The sequence below is a fragment of the Rhyacophila brunnea genome, unplaced genomic scaffold (genome assembly GCF_057557595.1).
Source record: "Rhyacophila brunnea isolate RB1 unplaced genomic scaffold, BYU_Rbru_1.0 scaffold_12, whole genome shotgun sequence".
NCBI lineage: Eukaryota > Metazoa > Arthropoda > Insecta > Trichoptera > Rhyacophilidae > Rhyacophila > Rhyacophila brunnea.
This window is the reverse complement of record NW_028232774.1, coordinates 3,186,825-3,208,449: the sequence shown is the minus strand read 5'-3', so window position 1 is coordinate 3,208,449 and position 21,625 is coordinate 3,186,825. Positions and strand designations below refer to the sequence as shown.

At 32.9% G+C, this 21,625-nt stretch overlaps 1 protein-coding gene across 1 annotated transcript in view; it reads right to left on the bottom strand.

Annotated features, from left to right (window-relative positions):
- The window catches only part of Fak (protein tyrosine kinase 2 Fak), a 61,866-nt gene extending 40,812 nt beyond the window's left edge, over positions 1-21,054 (bottom strand). The window contains exon 1 of the mRNA XM_085940064.1: positions 20,794-21,054. Within this exon, the coding sequence (XP_085796190.1) occupies positions 20,794-20,924 (131 nt within the window). The 5' untranslated portion in view covers positions 20,925-21,054. The remainder of the gene's footprint in view (positions 1-20,793) is intronic.
- Positions 21,055-21,625: the final 571 nt, after the last annotated feature.

Below are 21,625 nucleotides of genomic sequence, written 5' to 3'. Positions count from 1 at the left end.
TATGCGAAATAGATTAAGATAAAATCAATAGCCGATAATCGTTATTTATCATCATGAAGATGCCGCGATTGGACACAGTCATTGCCCACTGAAGAAGAAAGCCGATACATTACACGGCTGGTCCTACTTTTCGCCCCTCCTCTTGTCTATGGATGACCTGTCATTGTCTATAGAGTGCTCATACTGACGCGTCTGTCGTGTTCACTTGTTGGAGTATTCTTCCTTCGTTTTCAGGGCTTATTTACTCAAGAAGCGTGATAAGTATAATAAGAGAATGTGAAGATCAATTTTTCAAACGTATAACTTACTTGATTTCAGTTTCATTCATTACAAGCCATTCTATTTTCAGAAAACATATTCCTACACTATTCATAATATATGGATACACTGCTAATAAAAATATGAGTATTAAAATGCTATTACAAATCGATATTTCCAGCTGCCTTGACACAGGGAATGGTTTGATTTGGATACATGAGTTAAATGATTAATAATACACTAGCATTAATACACTTTCTACAAATGTAATGCACAGATCAATGCTACATATTTATTGGAAATCGATATTATCACCGGTTTTTGTGTGAAGGACTAGTCTGACTTTGACAGCTGATGAATAACAGGAATGTATATTATTTATAAATAACACTGATAGTTAATATATTTGATTTGAGAATATTTCATAATTCAATTTGAAACGAGAAAGGGCGAATCAATATGTCAAGCAATCTGGGATCTGATTTTGACAGCTGAAAAGTGGACCATTCGTTGCTTGTGCAAAAAGTTATGCTCAGGCTTTATTAATCTTAAGATGGCGGTGACACAGTACGTTGACAGTTACATATTTGCAAAGAAGAAACAGAGCAGGTTTCTCTACCGGGCGTTTGTTAAAAGTTTTAGTTAATCTCAATAATAGAACACAATCTTCAAATAACAACTTGCATTTCCTGGATGCTATTCGATTTTTAATCCCTAAATCCCGTGATTGAAAATATTTTTGGATCTCGGGATTAGTTTTGATAAAAACGTATATGGAAGTCACATAACATGCCATTCATCTCCTAACTTTAACGGGATTTCAGAATCGGAAAAATGTGCATGGATTATAAAACTTCGTTTTTACAGTCAAGTCAAGAACAATATGCTAATGCAGGGTTTCCCAAATCTTTCCTGTAATGGAACACTTCGCAAACCCGGAAATTTTAACGGAACACTTAGCTTATTTTTTAGATTGACTCCTACTTAGTTAAAAATTTAAAAAAAAGTTATTAAACCACATTATTTATTTAGTAATTACATATTTTTAAGTATACAACTATATATATTATATTATATATATGATTATTTTGTAGGTTATTTATTAGCGCAGCTAACCGTTCTGCCAATTTGGCAACTGTCGTTAAACTGACAAGACTTGTCAGCCGGTCAGTTAAAAACAATATACCCCATCTTTTTCATGCGCACAGTATGAGAAAAGATGATCCTCCGTCTGTAGATCATGGCCCCCACAACCCGAAGCGGGCGCCCAGGCTAGAATCTTTGGCGGGCCCCCTACTTATCGCTAAGGTTAAAGGCAATATGACGATCTAGAGTTGCATATTCCAAATGGTGTTCGAGGTAAAATTAAGGGTATTTTTGCGATTTTTTTTGTATTTTTAATACACCCACTTTTATGTTGATATGCACAATTATGGACATGTTAAATATCGACAATAATCAAAAATTGTAAGTATGACAAAACCACATATTATTAAACTACATTTTTTTTACTATTAATGCATGTTTGTGATGTGTGTTTATCTCACTTGGCTGGTCGATCTCTCACGCCGGCCCCCCAGGCTAGAGGCCTGTCAGCCCTCCGCTTGTGGGAGCCATGACCTATCTAGATACTTGACGTCATAAACATCAGTGGAGATTGATCATCACTCAGCTTTCAATATGTAGTAGATTCTTTAATTATTTTACATCTACTTAGTAGAAGATCTTTAAATGTGTTGCAGTGTATAAAACCTTTCCAAATGGTCGCGGAACACCTATTCAGGTTCAGCGGAACACTGGTGTTCCGCGGAACATAGTTTGGGAAACCCTGTGCTAATGTATCAATCATTAACTTCTAGTGTATATTTTTATCGATTTAAAAAAATGTTTATTGAATCCGACGTAGCGTAACTGGAGAGTGCACACCTATCCCGCGTCTGGCAATATTCACATGTTGTTTGTTAAAATGTTTTTTTGATTTGGAGTAAGAATTATTGGGTTTAAACGAATGACTAACAACACTTCCTCTTAAAATGTCTATTAATATAACATTCACGAAGTGGAAGTCACATACTTCTGAAAAACGAATGAGGGAATTTACCCCCTTTTTATTTTATTCTTGAGAAAAAAAATAATCTTGATTTCAAAGTAATTTATTTACATATAGCTCTTATACGTACATATACGGCTTTTCGGCTCCCAATATCTCTTGATAAAAATAATATAGGTATTATCGTTCACCATTATACTTGTATTTTCGCGAGTTTTCATTTCTAAATGTTGTAAGTGACAAGATGCGCGTATTTGACGTTGTGTATTTTTAATATATATATATATTATATGATTTTATATATATTATATGAAAATCCAGAATGTGGCTCTCGTTGACCTCATGTATGCCCATCCTTGAAATATAAACAGTATAGAAGAGTACAAGGAGTAAATATTTAAAAAAAGTAGGTACATGGAAGTACGCTGAATGAGCTAAACCTATTTTAGTATATTAGTATTTATAAAATAACGTCCACCTAAACTCATCCCACGTAGGTGGAATATGTATATCAATATCCGAAGCGATTTGGTTCCTTCTCCCAATTGGCATCACCAATGACAAGATTAGTTCTGCACCTTGCAAGAATAAAATACAGATGCTCCCGATTTCTAAGGTTACCAATGGAATACAGGCCAATACTTCGAAGAATGGCAGAGGTCTCATTTTAACACCGCGTATAAGTCGGAAAAAATACGTGGCCAAATATTGATATCTCCTAGCGTTTAGACTACAGTAATATGTAAGCATAGTATTGCACTAAAATAGCAACAAATTTTAGGAACATAAAATGTATAAAGTACTTACTTAAAAATAAGTAGGAACTATGCATGTTAAAATTGATATAAAATCTACCTTAATAAGTTCGGTTCTGCCGAATACAAATCGTGCAGTGCAGTAGTAGCAATGAAAAGAAATCATTTCGCAAAATATAATTAAGTTGTTGAAAGAAGCAAGTATTTCCTGGCTAATGTATTCTATGTAGCTAAGGCAGCAGTCGTGACCTGTCATGTAAAGGAGTAAGCAGGTATTCCGTAAATAATTACAATGTCTAATTCTAGTACGAAGCATAGACAATAAACCTGAGCAGACCATAAACACGAATACATCAAAAGTTCAGCGGCTTTACAATATAAACTTACTCGGTTGGCTTTATATTTAAGTGCAGTTGAAAACAAGGAATCGTGGGTAACTGTCAGTTGCAATTCATTTCATATTCGTTTGCAACAAACTTCAACCTAATTTTACATTCATTGTAACCATCAATTCTATAAATGAAAATTGTATTATCAAGCATGATACATCTAATTTCCAATTTTTAGCGGTATGCGAGATAATAGGAGATAGGCAATACTGAAATGATTGGACAAATGACGAATCGTCGAATCGTTTCTCAACATGGAATTGAATCGTTCACGTACTATGCAAATTTCAACATAATGATTCAGTATAATATGAGCAGATATCACAAATATGTAAAAAAAAAATACTTATTAATTTTGCTCTGATTAACAATAATTATTCTCCAACCCTACAAAAGGTTCCAGAAATGCCATCAAATGTTATTATAATTTCACATTTTCCATTTCGTTTGAAATCGATGAACATAACAAATGAAAATAGCGTTGCTGTCGTTCGCATTATACACTGAAAATAGTTATTAATTAAACCATACTTGCATATTATATAATGTGGTGGTTCCTTATAAAATAATGGGAAACGTTTTGTACAGTAGGAAAAATATTTATTGAAGGCTTTTAGGTGACTTCATTCGGTCAGTATGTAATTTTTTTTTTTTCGACCATGTCCGATCCTAATAGGATCATATGGGCCTTCACAGAGTAGAGGTTTGTATTAACAGATTTTGTTTTTTTTTACGAGAAATGGATGTCAGCCACTTGCTCAACCTATTAGGTCCATACCCTGACTCACACACAAATTGAAAAACAATATGTGTACTTGTCAGACCCAGGATTCGAACCTGAGACCCACGGCGTGATAGTCCAACGCTCAAGCGAAATAATACGAGGTACGACAATTTACATGGTCCTGGTAAAAATAAGTGATGGTGGTATTAGGCAGTAACTTTATATGGGAGTTTTAGGAAATATTTTTCTGTTATTTTACACGGGGCACGTTCCTAATAATTAATTATCAAGAATTTAGATATTTTTTCGTACATCTTTGGATTGGCTTTCCATAGAGTATGTAATAAAATTGCATTAGGCTCCTTGTTATAATCAAAGTATTTGAACGTACCTAGTTATAAAAGTATAATAGAATTCAACAAAGTAGATGATTAGCAGTACCGCAGGCAAATACTTCATTCAGAATCGATGTCATCAGTCAACACCGCATTGTTTTGGAAAGTATATTATGTGAACTTGGGAAAGGTTGCAGATCTAATTATAGATATGAGAATGATTTCAAGTATTTTGTGTTAGGTAACTCTCATCATCGATCGATCAATCCACTGCTGGATGAACGTCCGTATCAGTGTTGCCAACTATTGTTGACAAAAACATGCCATACAGGGTATGAAAACAAGATAGGAAAAAACGCTAGCTTTTGTGAAAATACAATTCCAAGTAAATTTACTTATTCTACCAAGAACAAAGTCAATAGGTACATTTGCTTTCGCATATCGGAAAAAATGTTCAAAAATCGAAAAAATGTCGATATGTGTAAAAACCACACATTTTAACAGAAATAATTTCAAAATTGACAACAAATAGGTACCTATAGTGTGTCAACGGCGTTCAAGTTTCGTTTCATGTTTGAAGACGAGAGCTTAGGACAGACACAGAGAATTAAAGAACACATCTTTTAGTTGGATAATTGTTAAATTATTATTTTATATACGCGGAGATTCGGAATAATATACAAAACATTAAATAATGCATGCAATTGTTTCATAGTATTTTATTTATCACTAAAATAAGTACCGATCTACCTACAGGTAGGTATCTGATAGTCAGAAATTTGACGCGCATGATAATAAATAAACAAGAAATGAAAATATAATAAATATCAAATTCTACGGGTTATAATAAATAAACTAAATATCTAGCGTTTTTTCAACACATTTAAATCTGTTGGAGGCATCAAAAAACGCTGGTAAAAACGCCACAAGCTAAATGCCTATTGAAAAAAGCTAGATCTGGCAAGAAAAATGCTAAATTGGCAACGCTGGACTCCGTATAACTAACTATCTCGTAGTGTTAGTTGTAGTCTACCGTTCAGACGTTTTGTATCTCCAGACCCCAGCTAGGGTAATACTGGATCACTATACCTACTTGTCCAGCAATTGTCTCTTCTTCAAGCTATTATCCTGTCCAAGGTAGACTGACTATACGTTTTTGCCTTGTTGTTAAACGAGTAGTAAGTGTTTTGTTTATTTTATACATATTATAATATGGTTAAAAAAAATCTCTCGATCAAACATAAATTTGCAACAGATAATAGCAATAATTGTTAGTATGATCATTTCCTGAACAGGCTATCAAAATGCACGATCCTTCAATAATATTATTATTTATTAATACACGGTGTTTACAAAATCCCTAGACAGTGTTACCAGTTATAATAATATTAAAATTGTTGACCTATAGGAACATGATTTCACATTGCAATCAGTGGCGTCTCGTGGAAAGTACTGTCCTATACTTCTATTTTTTACAGAAATTATTTCCATAATTCCATCGATACGGAACCTATTCCCAAAGTTGTAATATTCGCATGTACATATTCATTAATTTGCTTACCATAGCAGCCTATGACATGTTTACCCCACGATACGCCAATGGAAGTTGGTTATAAGTAGGTAATATCTAAATTTCATCGATTAAACACATCACATTTGTGAAGTAAGAATTAGTAAGAGGTATATTACCACAGAACAGATTAATACTTAATATAGAAATGTGAAAGCTAGTCAACACGGACCATGGACCAATGTTTTGAAGTAGGGTTCGCGTTATTACATTATGCCATAAAACAGGGGACACAAAGCGCGCCGACTGTCATCAAATATTGAACGCGCGGTTCGTTGACGTGAGAAACTTTAGTAAATATTGTGAGACAGTCTTAACTATCGAAAAAAACACATTCTTTAACACGTTTTTAAGTTTATCCTATATTTATCTATATTCGAGATACGTACCTACCCTGTTATACCACTGCCGGTAGGGTAAGCCAGTTCATATTATTTTAGTGTTCCCTATAACTTATTCTAAATCGGGTAGACATGACAATTTTACGGACAGTTGTAATGATGTCATAAAATACGAAACCAATCGTATAAGTATGAAGTATAAAAGGACGAAATAGTCGTGAAACTTTTAATATTCTGCGCGTAGGAGCGACACATAATAATATGCTGCTACCTTTTGAAACAACATAGCATTGTGATAATTTTCTACAAAATAATTTTGAAAACAATGTAGATAAACCGGTTAATAAGTTGGTTTGACAATGTTATAAATACATTAAACTATTTTTTTTATTCAACGATTAATAACGTTCTGAAATCGATTCCGAAATCACTTTTCAGGCACCGTGCATTTAGCATGAATATTATTTATTATTGGTCCTTATAAGGGAGTGCACCGCGGACATCGGGACACGAGTTATTAATTTATTACGCTGCAATGAATAATGGAGATTGGATATTTTTGATAAGGGGCGTACCTAAATAAAATAAAACAGTTAACATGCCATGTATGCAAGTGTATTTTTATCACTGACAGGTACACAGCGGTATGTTGTTCCGCTACTTTTCAAGAAAAAAAAAGTATTGTTTATGGTTAAAAATGTTATCTTCCATATTTGGTAGAATGAATTAATTTTTGAAGGCGAAAACTGACTGCAAACAATAAATTACTTTGCGCCAAATAAAAAACATAAGAAAAAAGTAAAAGTTATACAATAGGATATCTATGCCTAATATGTAAGAATACAAATACATTATGAACTGAAATTAGTATTAATTTTATGTGTAGTTACGAGCAGAAAAAATGACAAATTTCATAGATGCAACAAATGACATTAATTTAACGATTCAAATGTGTTTCAGTGTTAGATCCACAGAACAGATTAATAAATAGAATTCCGATAGGCTATATCCCAATACACTACATTTCGACGCAGTGGCTACACTTGAAACAGTAAAAACAATCCTACAGATATTGTTGAATTTGCTTATGGTTGTTGCCCATCCGCGGCGGAATACACAAAAAAAACATGGCAATTTATATAGTTCCAAGTAGGGATTCCCGGGATTCGGGATCCCGAGCTATTTTCGATACCTATGAATCCCGGGATTAAAAAACATAATCCAGAAACTTTCAGGATTGATTTATCAATTTTTATGGAAAATAAAATATAACAGAAAAAATATCTTTAATAACAAAATAACTACATTAGAAATAAACTGAGTTTGTATGAAGTTTGATTTATACCCATGTGTAAGTTGCCGATTCATTTATTTTTTCACATAAATTAATAAAAATGAGAAAGTAGTTTCATATTTGGCTGACTAATTAGATTTATGAAGCGGAAAGGCCATAAGTACAGAAGTACACTATGATTTGCTTTTCTATTTTAAATCTCGCTAACCCATTCATTAAGTCTTTACTATCAGAAACAGCAATCTCATATTAAATTCACATTATTATTTATATTACAATATTATTTACTCCATTAAACTTATGTATTTCCAAGATTGAACGTATACAATATTAACAATAAATGTCTTAAATAGTATAAATTATACTAGATTTATTTTTGACCGATTTTATCAATGTTATTTGTAAATATATTTTTTTTTATATTAACAATGGAAAAAAATGCCAATCCCGGGATTGGATTCCCTAGTTCCAAGTTATAACACGTTTTATAGAAGCGGACAGATGTAGGTATATTAGCTGCGTAACAAAATAATTTTGATTCTTATCCAAATACTGATTTTCTTATCCGAACATTGAACATGGAAATTAAATTTTCAGTGAAATTTTAGGAAACCATCCTTTCCCACCATCACAATTTCCACATGTCTATTAATCGATATTTTCCACCCTTGAATGAAAGAATCATGACTAAGTTGAAGATTCATTTGTACGAGATAAACCAGACATTCTGATGTAGATGTTGAAACTCCGATCGATATTACTTATTGTTAATGGTTATTATGTTATTATATTTCTTTTTGTTGTGCCATCCCCTAGCGGAGGTCGGCCACCATCAAGGCGATCTTAGCTTTATCGTCTGCTAACCGGAACAGTTCAGTGGAGCTGTACTCGTACCAATCACGTAGGTTCTTAAGCCACTAAATGCGGCGCCGTCCTCTGCTACGCTTACCATTGATCTTTCCTTGAATGACAAGTTGGGGAATACTGCACTTTTGTCCTCTCATAAGGTAGCCGAGGTACTGTAGTTTCCTGGTTTTGATACCACGTAGAACTTCTCGATCCTTCCCCATTCGATTGAGAACATTTCAACATTTGTCACCCGGTCAGTCCAAGGAATTTTGAGGATACGTCTATACAGCCACATCTCGAAAGCTTCAAAGCGTCCATACTTCCATACCATAGAAAAGAATAATTGAGAGAACATAACAACGTACCATACGCAGTCTCAGACCTAGGTTAAGGTCTCGATTGCTAAATAGGCGTCTCATTTTGAGAAAGGCACTCCTTGCGATCTCAATTCTAGTTTTTATTTCCTGAGACTGGTTCCATTTCTCATTGACCCATGTACCTAAATATTTATAATGCATCCATCCGATTGGTTGATTTGTGTTGGTGTCTGGTGTCGCTATTTTTGATACTAGTAATGAGTACCTACTAGTAACTAGTAAATTTAAAAAATATATTATAGGTACTTAATATAATTATTTTTGAATTTAATTTGTTATAGACGAATAATTTGGTGCATATAATAATAACATTATCGTTTTATTGAGAGTAAAACCTTGTCATATAATTCTGACAGTGACCGGCACACAATAATTATAGGGTGGCGGTATTAATTATGCACGTTACATGAAAGAGAATAAAAAATGAGACGAAATCGCGTAATTCAGGAATAAAAATTGACGTATGATTGCAAATTCTTGTATAGGTACACAATATGGATTCATGACATTCTTTGAGAAATTAAAGTTTTATTTCATATTTATCTTACTGGCAAACATTTTAAAATTTCGTGACGTGACAATGTTGAGCTGTCATCAGTCACTCGTCAGCACATTTTAAACTGACAAACATTTTATATGACAGTAAAATATAAACATCGTATACCTACACTATACAGTATAATAATATGTACACACGTGACATCATATCGTCTTGTCTCCGAATGGCATTGTTCTTCGAAGAGATAAATGTAATGACAGGCAATGAAAGCCGCTCCCTAAATATAACGTGATTAATTAATCATAGACAAGCTAAGTTGTTATTTATTTTATTGCGTCACACTCGAGGTTAACATCTCTACATACGTACATATTATTAATTCTTTAAATATTTCATAAATATTATGCATTACTACCAATGTAATGCGTAAATACTTAGGTAGATACTAAATACTACCTACATCAAATATTGCAGAGGATTTTGCGTAGATATGAAATGATTTCCTAAATAATTACAAGATAAAAAGAACTTTTTATATACCACGTTTTTAAATTTTCTGTTGAATCATATAAACTTGACAATTCTATGTATTAATAAAAACTGACAACAACTGAAACTTGACATTTCATATTGATTTCCATAGTAACGCACGTATATATTAATAATTTAGTTGCTAGGACCCCCTTAGCAACCAACAATAATAACATTCCATACAAAACAGAATTAACTGAAAATGAATTCAATTCTGCTTAAAAATGGCTAAAAGAATGCATTGTCGCCGTGTTCTGATATATTCTAAAAGTTTAAAATGTCTAGCTAGTCGGGAAGTTAGTTAAACATCTTCAATCATCCAATACAAAAATCTTGGACAAACAAGAATACGAGCTAATAAAAACGTGGTAAAATCAAGAATAAAAAATAAATGTTGATATTCCAACAGGTCACTCTTGAATTTTCTAAACTGTCCTGCAGCTATATTCCAACGTAACACTCAACCCAAAAATCAACGATAAAATGCTAATACGTATTCAAAGAGTTAAATACCTCGAGGTATGAATTGTCAAAAGTAACGCTTTGAACACCAGTCCCATCAAGTTTTAAACGCCCACAAGTTGTCAAATATCATTGATTACGGAAATTATGTTCCAAAGGCAATGTACCTACTACCTTTTGTACAATGCATATACATTTTAATGCGTTCAAAGAAAACATAATTATCTATATTAAATATAATAGGTACAACAATAATTTTGTACAGATAGCTTAAACAAGCCAAGACAAAATAAGAAAATGCCAAAGTCATTGCGCACGCGCAGAAGAGAATTCATCCGTAACCGTTTTGGGGATATCTCGCAAATAACTGAAAGATGTTATAATAGTTATCTAGTTGGAATAGATCTGCTGGGGTCCAGAACCTTATCAATTTCCGTTATTTTGTTCAATAGACTTGTTTTAAAATAGCAATTGCTTGAAAGATCATTTGAAATACTAGATCTACTTAACGAGAATATGCCAAATGATTTAAAAAAAAAAAAAAAATGCAGGGATTCAGTAGCACGTGGTTTACGGAATACGCAGGCACATCGACATATCTGAAGCACATTGCTTAGTGTTGATGTTTATATTCACATATTTATTTTAATGAAGTAGTTAATTAAGTAATTAAAGGAGTGTTTTAATAAACATTAATTCAATATGTAAATATAATAGGCATCAAATTAATAATAATCATTATAAAAATGCACATATCTATACCGACAAATGTAATTATGATTAAATAATTAAGTAGGTAGATATAATATTATTTAATATTGTATTAAGGAACTGTATGTATAGTTTTATCTCATCTTAGAAACAATGAAAGATCGTATAATATCAATGATAACATGTTAATAGGTCAACTCATTTAAAATCAAAGTTTTTTTTTATTATTTTAAGATATTTTTCATCGGTATCACGTTTTTCACTCACATTAGAATAAATTAACTATATTATCTTCACATGTATTTTTTGTACCATGTCCGATCCTAATAGGATCATAGGTATGGGCCTACACAGAGTGGAAGTTTTGTATTAACATATTTAGTTTTTACAGGAAATGGATGTTAGCCACTTGCTCAACATATTAGGTCCATACTCTGAGACTCATACACAAATTGAAAAACAATATATATATATCGTGGGTGTACATGTATACACAATGTATATCTGCGACTTGATGCAAGAACCTACTGTCTACGTCTAATAATTATGTCTCAGGATCATAATCTATCCATAATAATTGTAAAAGTGCTAACATTATGTCGCTTATTCGTATGTAGAGTTGGGTTTCGGGAAATCCCGAAACTCGAGAATCTTTTCTCGGGATTCGGGATTTCTTTATTATCAAATATGAATTGAAAAAACGATTTCATATATGAAAAAAGTAGACAGAAAACACAAAACGTTCAAAGACTGATCGGGGTATTTAACACAATTAAGCCAACGTCGACTCAAAATTAGGGCAATTTTTGCAATATCAGGGAATTTTGTGTCTCAAAAGCGTAGGTACGCGATTGTCAGATGCAGCGATTGACAGTCTGTGTTTTTTGAAATTCTATTTTAATAAGTAATTAATTCATTTTTAACAAGTAAATGAATTATTTTTTGTTTTCTATTTTGTTTGTCTTAGATAAATAATAAAAAAAAACATATTTTTTTCGAATTTGTCTGTTTTTACACTGATTTTAGGATTTTTACAAGTTTTTTTAAAATTTCCCGATATCTCGAGAATTCTTTTATGGAAATCCCGAATCTCGAGAATTCAAAATGTCACCATTTCAGGAAATCCCGAATCTCGAGATTAAGATTTTCTCGAGAAATATCCAACTCTTTTCGTATGTCATAAAATATACATTCGTTAATAATGTTATCCCCTAACTAAAGTCTATATGCATGATGCATGCATTGAAGCAAGACATGCATTTGTATGCAAAATCACTTAGTAAAAACGATAATATATCAACATGCATAATACTATTATATTTTTACGAAGAATAAAGAATACATACTCGATTCTGCAAAATAAACTGTTACGTTACTTTTTACACTATAGTTATTACCTGTAAAATATTGTTTTATAAGCAACCTCAGCAACTATTATAAATTATAACTTTCATTTACGATGTTAACTGTCAATTCTTGTTGGAAATATGTTGTATTAATTAAAATAAACAACTAATACAATTACATTACAAATGTACCTATTCTGCGAAGCTAGATAAATTTGATTGAATTATTTCAAGAACATTGCATTTAATTAGTGTATGTCTTCAATAGGTATCTAATTAAAATGTGTTAGTATAAATAGTATTTATAGGTACATTCATAATTTAATAAAAAATACCACGGCCTCATGATAACATTAATGTAAAGCGCAAAAAAACTGCATAGTATCATCGATGAGAGAATATTTTTTCGATGGGTTAATCACCGTTTTGCATCAAACACGTATTTTAAGATTTATTTAATTTATTCTGAGATCACAATTCTACTTTATTGTTTAATTTGTCCTTTTCTTGAATTATTTATGTTTAGAAAATTGTCGTCTATTGTTATTCTTTTGCTGTAAGATTATTTTTTGACTTCGTTTTTTTACTAATTCGATTTACTTACCTGTTTTTTCATAATAATTGTCATGTTATGAGGGTCTTGCATTAATAATTTGTAATGTACTCAATGTTTTTTTTAAATCCATAAGTTTTGAGAATGTAAAATTCTACATATTGAAAATCATGGCCCCCACAAAGGGGGGGCTGACAGGGCTCTAGCCTGGGGGCCCGGGCTCAGAAGGGCCCGGCGTGGCGAGTCGATCAGATAAGTGATATAAATACACATCAAAAATTCTCTCTAATAGTGAAAAAAAGCGCTATTTTCCTTCAATAATGTTATTATTTAAGATTATTTGTTTGTACGATACAAATTGATTTGTGTATCGATATACTCGACAATTCCATATTTCAAATGGATGTATAAAAGAATACTAAAAATATACCAGTTAATTAAACGCGTACACCATTTGGAAAACGCTACTGTAGAGCGTCACACTGCCTTTATCCTTAGCGATAGGTAGGGGGGGCCGCCAAAGATCCTAGCCTGGGGGCCCGCTTCAGGATGTGGGGGCCATGTTGAACATACATAATTTGAAAACATCTCAAATACCTACCTGATTACATACCAACCTTGATTTAATATGCAAAAACCGAAAGACAACATTATTAGCACAATTTAATAAGCATTTCAAGTAAAAAAAAAACTACTAGTTAAATTCGTCTTAATTAATAAGTATGATAGCCGTGTAGATCAATTGGAAAAGCACACTGGCGCGAATCCAGCGGTTACAAGTTCAAGTTACGTCAGGTGTCATATTTTTTTCTAAAAAGGATTTTTTTAGTGGGTATATTATATGCATAAGATGTTTTCAAATGATGTATGTTCAAATAAATAATGATTGAATCAGTAAATATTTCGGTAGTTATAAGGTTTTGCTGTGTAATAAATAACTTTACTAATGGCATGTTTGTTTTAATTTATTTATTAGCCCGTTGAATAAGTCTATATTATATTATATCATATCATATCACAATGCATAACAAAAACAACGTATTATAAATTTACCTATAACGCATATTATTACGTATTAAGTAAAATAATAAGATTCCAACGGAAATTCGGCGCACCTGAATGACAAAATTGAGCGTCTGACAGAGTTAATAATATTTAGTTTAGGCAAATTAATAACAGACCTAACCAACCTCGAGAAATGTCAGCACACTTCAATGCAAACCGCAAACAGTGACTTAGTGCTTATTTATAGCTATTCATAATAATATGCCTATACATATTATTACATCACCGATATAATTTCACGTAAATATTTTCATTTTATTTATATTTACAAGAGATAGCTTTTAATTTGTAATTCGTTGACACACGCCTACAGTGAACACACGCACACACATTTAAACATAACCTAGTAGTAACGGCCGGAGATAACAACATAGTACACTTATTTATAATTTATAATATTGAGTATGTCAAGTCGAAAGGGCGTAATGGTCAATTTTATTAGAAACTTTACATGCGAGCAAAATTCAATAATCGTTTTATTGATTTCGCACAGGTACCTACAGTTTTCGCTAAAGCCTTATTAATGCACTACTACATTAACGGCCCACATGCTCAGCGTAGGTGAAAATGGAGATTTTATGCTATTTTCAAAGCATGATTCCGGACATTCCTTAAGCGTTGTAGATAATCTATTTATACAATTTTGAAGCCTTATTATCCTTTATATTTATTTTAAACATTTGATGACTGCATAAAGTATTTCGAAGTCTCGATCTAATGTTTTAGTATATAGTCATATTTCATTACATCCGTGTGCAGTGGTGTTAAGAATTTTGATGTTTATTAATTTTTAAAAGCATTTATAAAACCATTAGTAAAATTTATGTCGACATAATTATAGTGAAATATTTACGATACAAAATTACATTGATAATCTCTTTGATCCCAAATTTGACAAGAATTAGGCATTTTATTATTCAAAAAATGGGCAAGATTTACACATTTAACTCATTCGCTGCTGAGTAGATGATTTTTTAATTAGCAACTTTAAAATGCACGTTCATTACATCGATCGGCCGCCTGGTCATTACGCGCCGGGTGCGTCTTCCGCGTCCAAAGTATTAAAGATAATTCTAAAGATACTGATTATAAGCTATGTCTTTGACCATTAAAATGTGATAAACATTCTACGAATAATGTTTGCTTTATAATAATTATTGACCTAAGAATAAGGTAGTATTTTTTTGAAATACGCCATTTCTATTGGCATTCCCCAGTGGTTAATCTACAACATACGGCCGTAGCACATAAATTGAGAAACGATAAATGAAGTAGGGGGTAGCGTGTTTAACGTAACGTAACTGTTCCAGGGCATCTATTCTACACACAAGACTGCTCTCGGCAGCTGTAGAAGGAAGTTTTTCATATGTTTTTATTATAATTGTTACAATAAGTTAGCCGTCTGAACAGTCAAAACTGTCTATCTCGCTCTAAACTTTAGCACACCCAAGAGAGGTGCTGTTAAAACATAGCACTTATTGCAACAATCGCAACTAATTGTAATTGTTACAATAAGTGATAATACTTCGATACAAAACTACCCTTGATAGCTGCCGATAGCAGTCTTGTGTATAGAATAGATGCGCAGATACTGTAACCAACTCTAGGTGAGAAATAATTATTTATTAAGCTCGCGGACTAATTATTTAGTGTCCATACTGGTTACTGCATCTAATATAATATATCTAATATATATCATCTAATATGATATATCTAATAATATGATGCCGAGTATTTTGTATTTAAAAATACAAAAAATCGCTAAAAATACATGGCATACCCTTAATTTTACCTCGCGGAAGACCATTTGGGGAACAATATTGTAGAACACCACACTGGCCTTAAACCTTAGCGATAGGTACGGGGTGGGGCAAACATCGTGGTCTGGGGACCCGCTTCGGGATGCGGGGGCCATCACTATACCTATTACTATTTATGTAGAAGGTATTACTTTGTTTTACATGAATAAAAAAATAATAAAACGATACTTTAAGATTGTTCACATATTCACGTCATGCATTAAGCCTAGCTGATATTTAATACAGCTACTTAATGTATGTTTAACACGAAACACTGAGTAGTTTAGGAATTTTGAGATGCTTTCTAAATATAATTAACTCTCAGAGATGTCAAACAAGAGAGTGATTTCGAGTGGGGCATATTATGTTCACGTATGTAAAATACAAATTACAAATTTTAATGCGTTTGGAACACAATCGTTTTGGCACGTGATATGAGAAGAAGAGGAACACACAAACATAAATACCGTGCTCATTTCGTGAGTAATTTACTTCCGTGTAGACCAGCGGTTTCCAACCTGGGGCGCGCCTCCCAGGGGAGGCGCGATCTATTGCCAGGGGAGGCGCCAAAATTTTTGAATAAATTATTTTTTATACTATAATATCTACAAATAAATAAAAGTTCATATCTTAACGTAACAGTAAAAATTCAGTGCATGAATGTTTATTTTAATATATAATAAATATATTTAAATCCTATTAAAATACACTGTAGACTGTAGTGTAGACCGTAGTCAGGACAGATTTTTCTGGCATCGCGGCCGCAATGAAATCACTGGAACGGTTTTGTGTCATTTGAAAGTAACGATACCAACACCTAAAAGAGTCGCCCGCACTGCTACGAGAATCTGACACCACTCTACATGGCATTTTAATTCGTCATATGTGCTACTTGTTAAATAGTTAAATGATTATCTTTTGAATAAGCAAAGAAAACTAACCTTTCAATTGAGTTTTGTATAATACAATAAGTGAGATAAGCAGCGGCGATTTCTTTGACGCAATCGATTAGTCAAGAGATTTAGGAGGGGGCCTTGAAACAGTTCAGATCAATCATACAGTTATTAAACGATATCAAAATCTTAAAAGATACATATCTGTTACCAATTTAAAATAAAATACTACCGAAAGCAAACGTGCAATTAACATTAAATGGGTTCATAACATAATCAGATTCGTAATTGTACTAATAATTGTAATCCAATATTATAAATATCACGATAATAGCCTTTTCCAAACGAAGGTACATGTTTGAATCCTGTTTCAGGCATATATACCTATGTGGTAATGTGAAAGATGCTCTTAAGTACTTCTTTGATCTTTAGCCCTCAATTATGATACTTTAATTGTAAAAATAAAATGATAGCATCACAGTCGTATCTCGATTGGACGACTTATGTGGGTAGGAACATGCATCGCATGGATAACAGCGAGGCATGCAAGCAGGTGTTTTTCAAAAGTTTACCGCTTAACCATCAATGTGCGAAAATGCAATTTCCTCGTGTCCTATCGCTGTCTTTCAATCGGCGCACCATCAGCTTTTTCTAGTTTCCTGCCCAAACTGTCGAAAATTAGACTATCCTAACCAAACTTTGCAGTACACGGAGTACACAATAAAAAAATGTTCAAATTAGTATTTTCAGTGTGAAAACTATCCAAATAAAAATTTTCATTGATCCGCTGGAATTATCCACTTGAGAGTTTAAAATTGATTTTTAAATGTGCATTTAATTGCCACCCATTTTCAATTATTCGATCATAAATAACACCTGAATTGCCTATTTATTGAGACAAATAAACTATTAATTCATTTTCGTAGGCAGGTAACTACCCATAACTCATACGTATCAAGCCTTAACACACAGTTATGTATGTTACGTCTATATATTACAAATACTTTTTTAAAAACACTTATCTATGATTTATAATACCTTAAAATGAAGGTATAAATAAATAATAATATTATATAATAAATTAATAAAACTAAATAGATTGTCCACGTCGATTGCAAGCGCCATACTGTGTCATTGGTTCTGGAACTGGTTCTGAGCGTTGCTTATTATTTTTATTTTAAACCATTCATTAGCCAACATATAATTTAAAAAGTTGTAGTAATAAAATAATTAATAACATGTTTATATATTGTAGTTAATATTCTCAAGAAAAGGAATGACTGCATACATTATTGTTTAACTTCGACTCTAGAAAATATATAAGTACTTATATTAGATTAAAAGGGAGTGTTTTAAAATGTTAAAAATATTAATTGGGGAGTTGAAGATAAAAATATTCCAAGTCACCGCCATCTTTAGATTAATAAAGCCTGAACATAACTTTTTGCACAAGTAACGAGTGGTCCACTGCCATACTATTTATTGATAACGTACTTTACTTGCAAACAGAATTTGGTATTCTATAATGAGTAATGACTGAAGAGTATAATAATAAGTTATAAGTTATTGTCGTTTAGAATCGACTGTCACATTGACAAACGTCCTAGTGTATTATGATATTATTATACACAGAATAAGTTTATTTACTTTGATCGTCACTTCAACTTATTAATAACACATAACCACTAAATCAGATGAACTCCAAGGTCTCCAAGATGCGTTAAAATAATCTGAAAGAAATCTGAAACTAAGAATACTCCGACAAGTGAACACGATAGACGCGTCAGTATGAGCACTCTATAGACAATGACAGGTCATCCATAGACAACGGGAGGGGCGAAAAGTAGGACCAGTCGTGTAATGTATCGGCTTCCGTCTTCAGGGGGCAATCACCAAGTGCTTTGGTGACGCGCGGTGACTTTTGTTTTTGGGGATGCGGTTGAAAAAAAATATATAACTATTTATTACATACTAGTTATAGATAATAAATTTAGTATTGGCGGTATTTAGAATTATTGCAATGATTAACTAGTGAAGTATGATAATTAACGAGTGTGGTGCTGCGGGATAGTTGCTTTGCGATATTTTAAAAACATTAATGTATAGTTTACGTAAAATTTACAAAATAATCATATTAACATAAACGGTTACATTACATTATTACATAGTTTTTTTCCGACCATGTCCGATCCTAATAAGATCATTGGGCTTCCACAGAGTGGAGGTTTGTATTAACAGATTTTTGTTTTTAAGAGAAATAGATTTCAGCCACTTGCTCAACTTATTAGGTCCATACTCTGACTCATACACAAATTGAAAAACAATATGTGTAGTTGCCAGACCCAGGACTCGAACCTGGGACCCATGACGCTATAGGCCGACGCTTAAGCCGCGCGGCCATCATGGGTGTATACATAGTACTTCATCAATTATTTGTGGGGATGCTCCCTATATGCAGTAAAGCATATATACACCGCACGCCACTGGAGTGCATGCATAGACAAGCAAGGTGCGTATGCGTAAAATGTTTTCAACGTAAAGTTAAATCGGATGTAAATTCTACATAATAATTATCAACATTCTGTGGATGAGGTCTTCTTTTCAAATGATCAGTATTTCTTCGTGTTAGAGAAATAGACGACAGAAAATTAAATTAAATACGCTGCTATGAAAATAATAACGAAATTTTATACACAATATGCGCGTGATATTATCCAATGTTAGACATAACATGCCTATAACGTATACATATTTGAAATCGATTTCATTTTAAAAATGTAAGTGACAATGTGAAAACTGCCCCTAACTTTAAATATCACTTGTAGTTGTTTAATCCTCAACACCCGAATTACCACTGTACAATAAGTTTATATTAAATTCAACTGCCACCAAAAATCCCAGTAGTCAATTAGTATAGGTACATTTATTCGGTGGAGATACGGAATGTTGACACGACAGGCGAGTGTTAAATGTATGTGGCAATGTGAAAACTCCTCGTAATTATATGCCACTTGCAGTTATTTAATCCTCAACACCCGAATTACCACTGTTCAATAAGTTTATATTAAATTCAACAGCCACCAAAACCCTATTTAAGTAATTAAGTAGTATACGTCATGTATTCGGTGGAGATACGGAATCTTGACACGATAGACGAGTGTTAAATAAGAGGAAAAACATTCTTGAGATAATGTCGAGAAGTCATGAACATGACTTTTTTATAAGTCGGTGATTAATATTCTTTTCTGGTTGGAGGAACCCGTGAACCCATTCTTATTGACGACGTAATGGTGTGTGGATTCAGCAGTAGTAACACAATGACAAGTTTTACTGGTTACAAACAAACTATGGGTTTGCTGGGTTTGTACATAAATAGTGTACATAATATATTATACAGTTTTTACCGAATCTGGGTTTTATACACAACATGTCTATATGTGTGCTATAAAAATTCTAGATTCGAATAGAGGGTATTTGAGAAGATATAATATCATTCAAATGTATACCTAATACATATTTCTATTTCGCCTTCGATTTTCAAGCGATTCGAACATTTCGAATTAGATTTTCACAAAACATAGAAAAGTGTTTTTAAATTATGTATATTCAGTTCAATGAAAGAATGTTACATTCCTAAATCTTGTGAATTATTCGTTGAATATAAAAAAGTAGTTTGTTAAAACGTTATTTTTAATATTAGGTAAGTACATAAATAATTTGTTGTTTTTATCGAAAAGTTAGACCTTAAATTACATAATATGTACTGTAATTATTAGATAGATAAACACGGTTTCGATTTATTTTAGAAGAAAACACAATATGTTTTCTTATATATTATATAAATAATAGCTACTCGTACATAAGTAATTACTGTTATGAATTAAAACAAGTTTATACTAGAAACTATGACAAGCCGAATATTGGGTATCGTAGTTACGAAAATATACCCAAAGGTTAAGTTATGTGTTAATTTTAGTTTTCACAAATCACACCTTCTGGATCTCGGCCGGTGGTACTTCCACGTGTCGCTGCACCTGTGGGCCGGGGGCCGGACCCTGAGCGGACATAGCAGCAGGCTGGACGGGCGAGCCCGCCTCGTCACCACCTCCCGCATCTCCGGCATCTTCTTGGAGTAGGCGCTGTTCAGCACCCAGCCATTGTAGGGCGGGAGCTCAGGTGGGCTCTTCGGGGACCGGGAGCGAGCCCCAAGTCGGGCGCCGTGCACGTTTGCCACTATTTTGTCGGTCGTATTTCGCGGCACTGATCACCTTTTATAACGAGGGTCGATTTTAATGTTACCATTTATTTTGATAATAATATTATGCTAAATGGGTAACTTCCGAGAGACGATGCCGTTTCACACGGGACACCTGTGTGGCGCCACCGAAGTATCCCAGCCACTCGAAACTACAGTGGCTATGGTAGCCACTGAATATCTAATGTCATAAACACCGGACTTTTCAAGTCTTTGACGATCAACACATAAAAAATACATTAAATTGGTGGACGAATCAAATAATATTATTCTAATTGATATCACATAAAATCAGCAAAAATCAATGCACCAGAGATAAATATCACTTCACCGCCATGTGAAATGCCTGGATTATGGTATACAAATTATATACTAGAAAAGTCGTGAGAAGTGCGAAGCAAATAAATATTTCAAGACTATTTAACTTTCTTTAGTTTTGGTATTCCTACTTGATAAAGTACTTACATTACGTGAGCGAAACATGTGACGTAAAACTGTTTTGACTATAGGATATAGATAATATAGCCTTCGCGACGCAGGCTACCGTCGATTTTTTTAATATGTAAAGG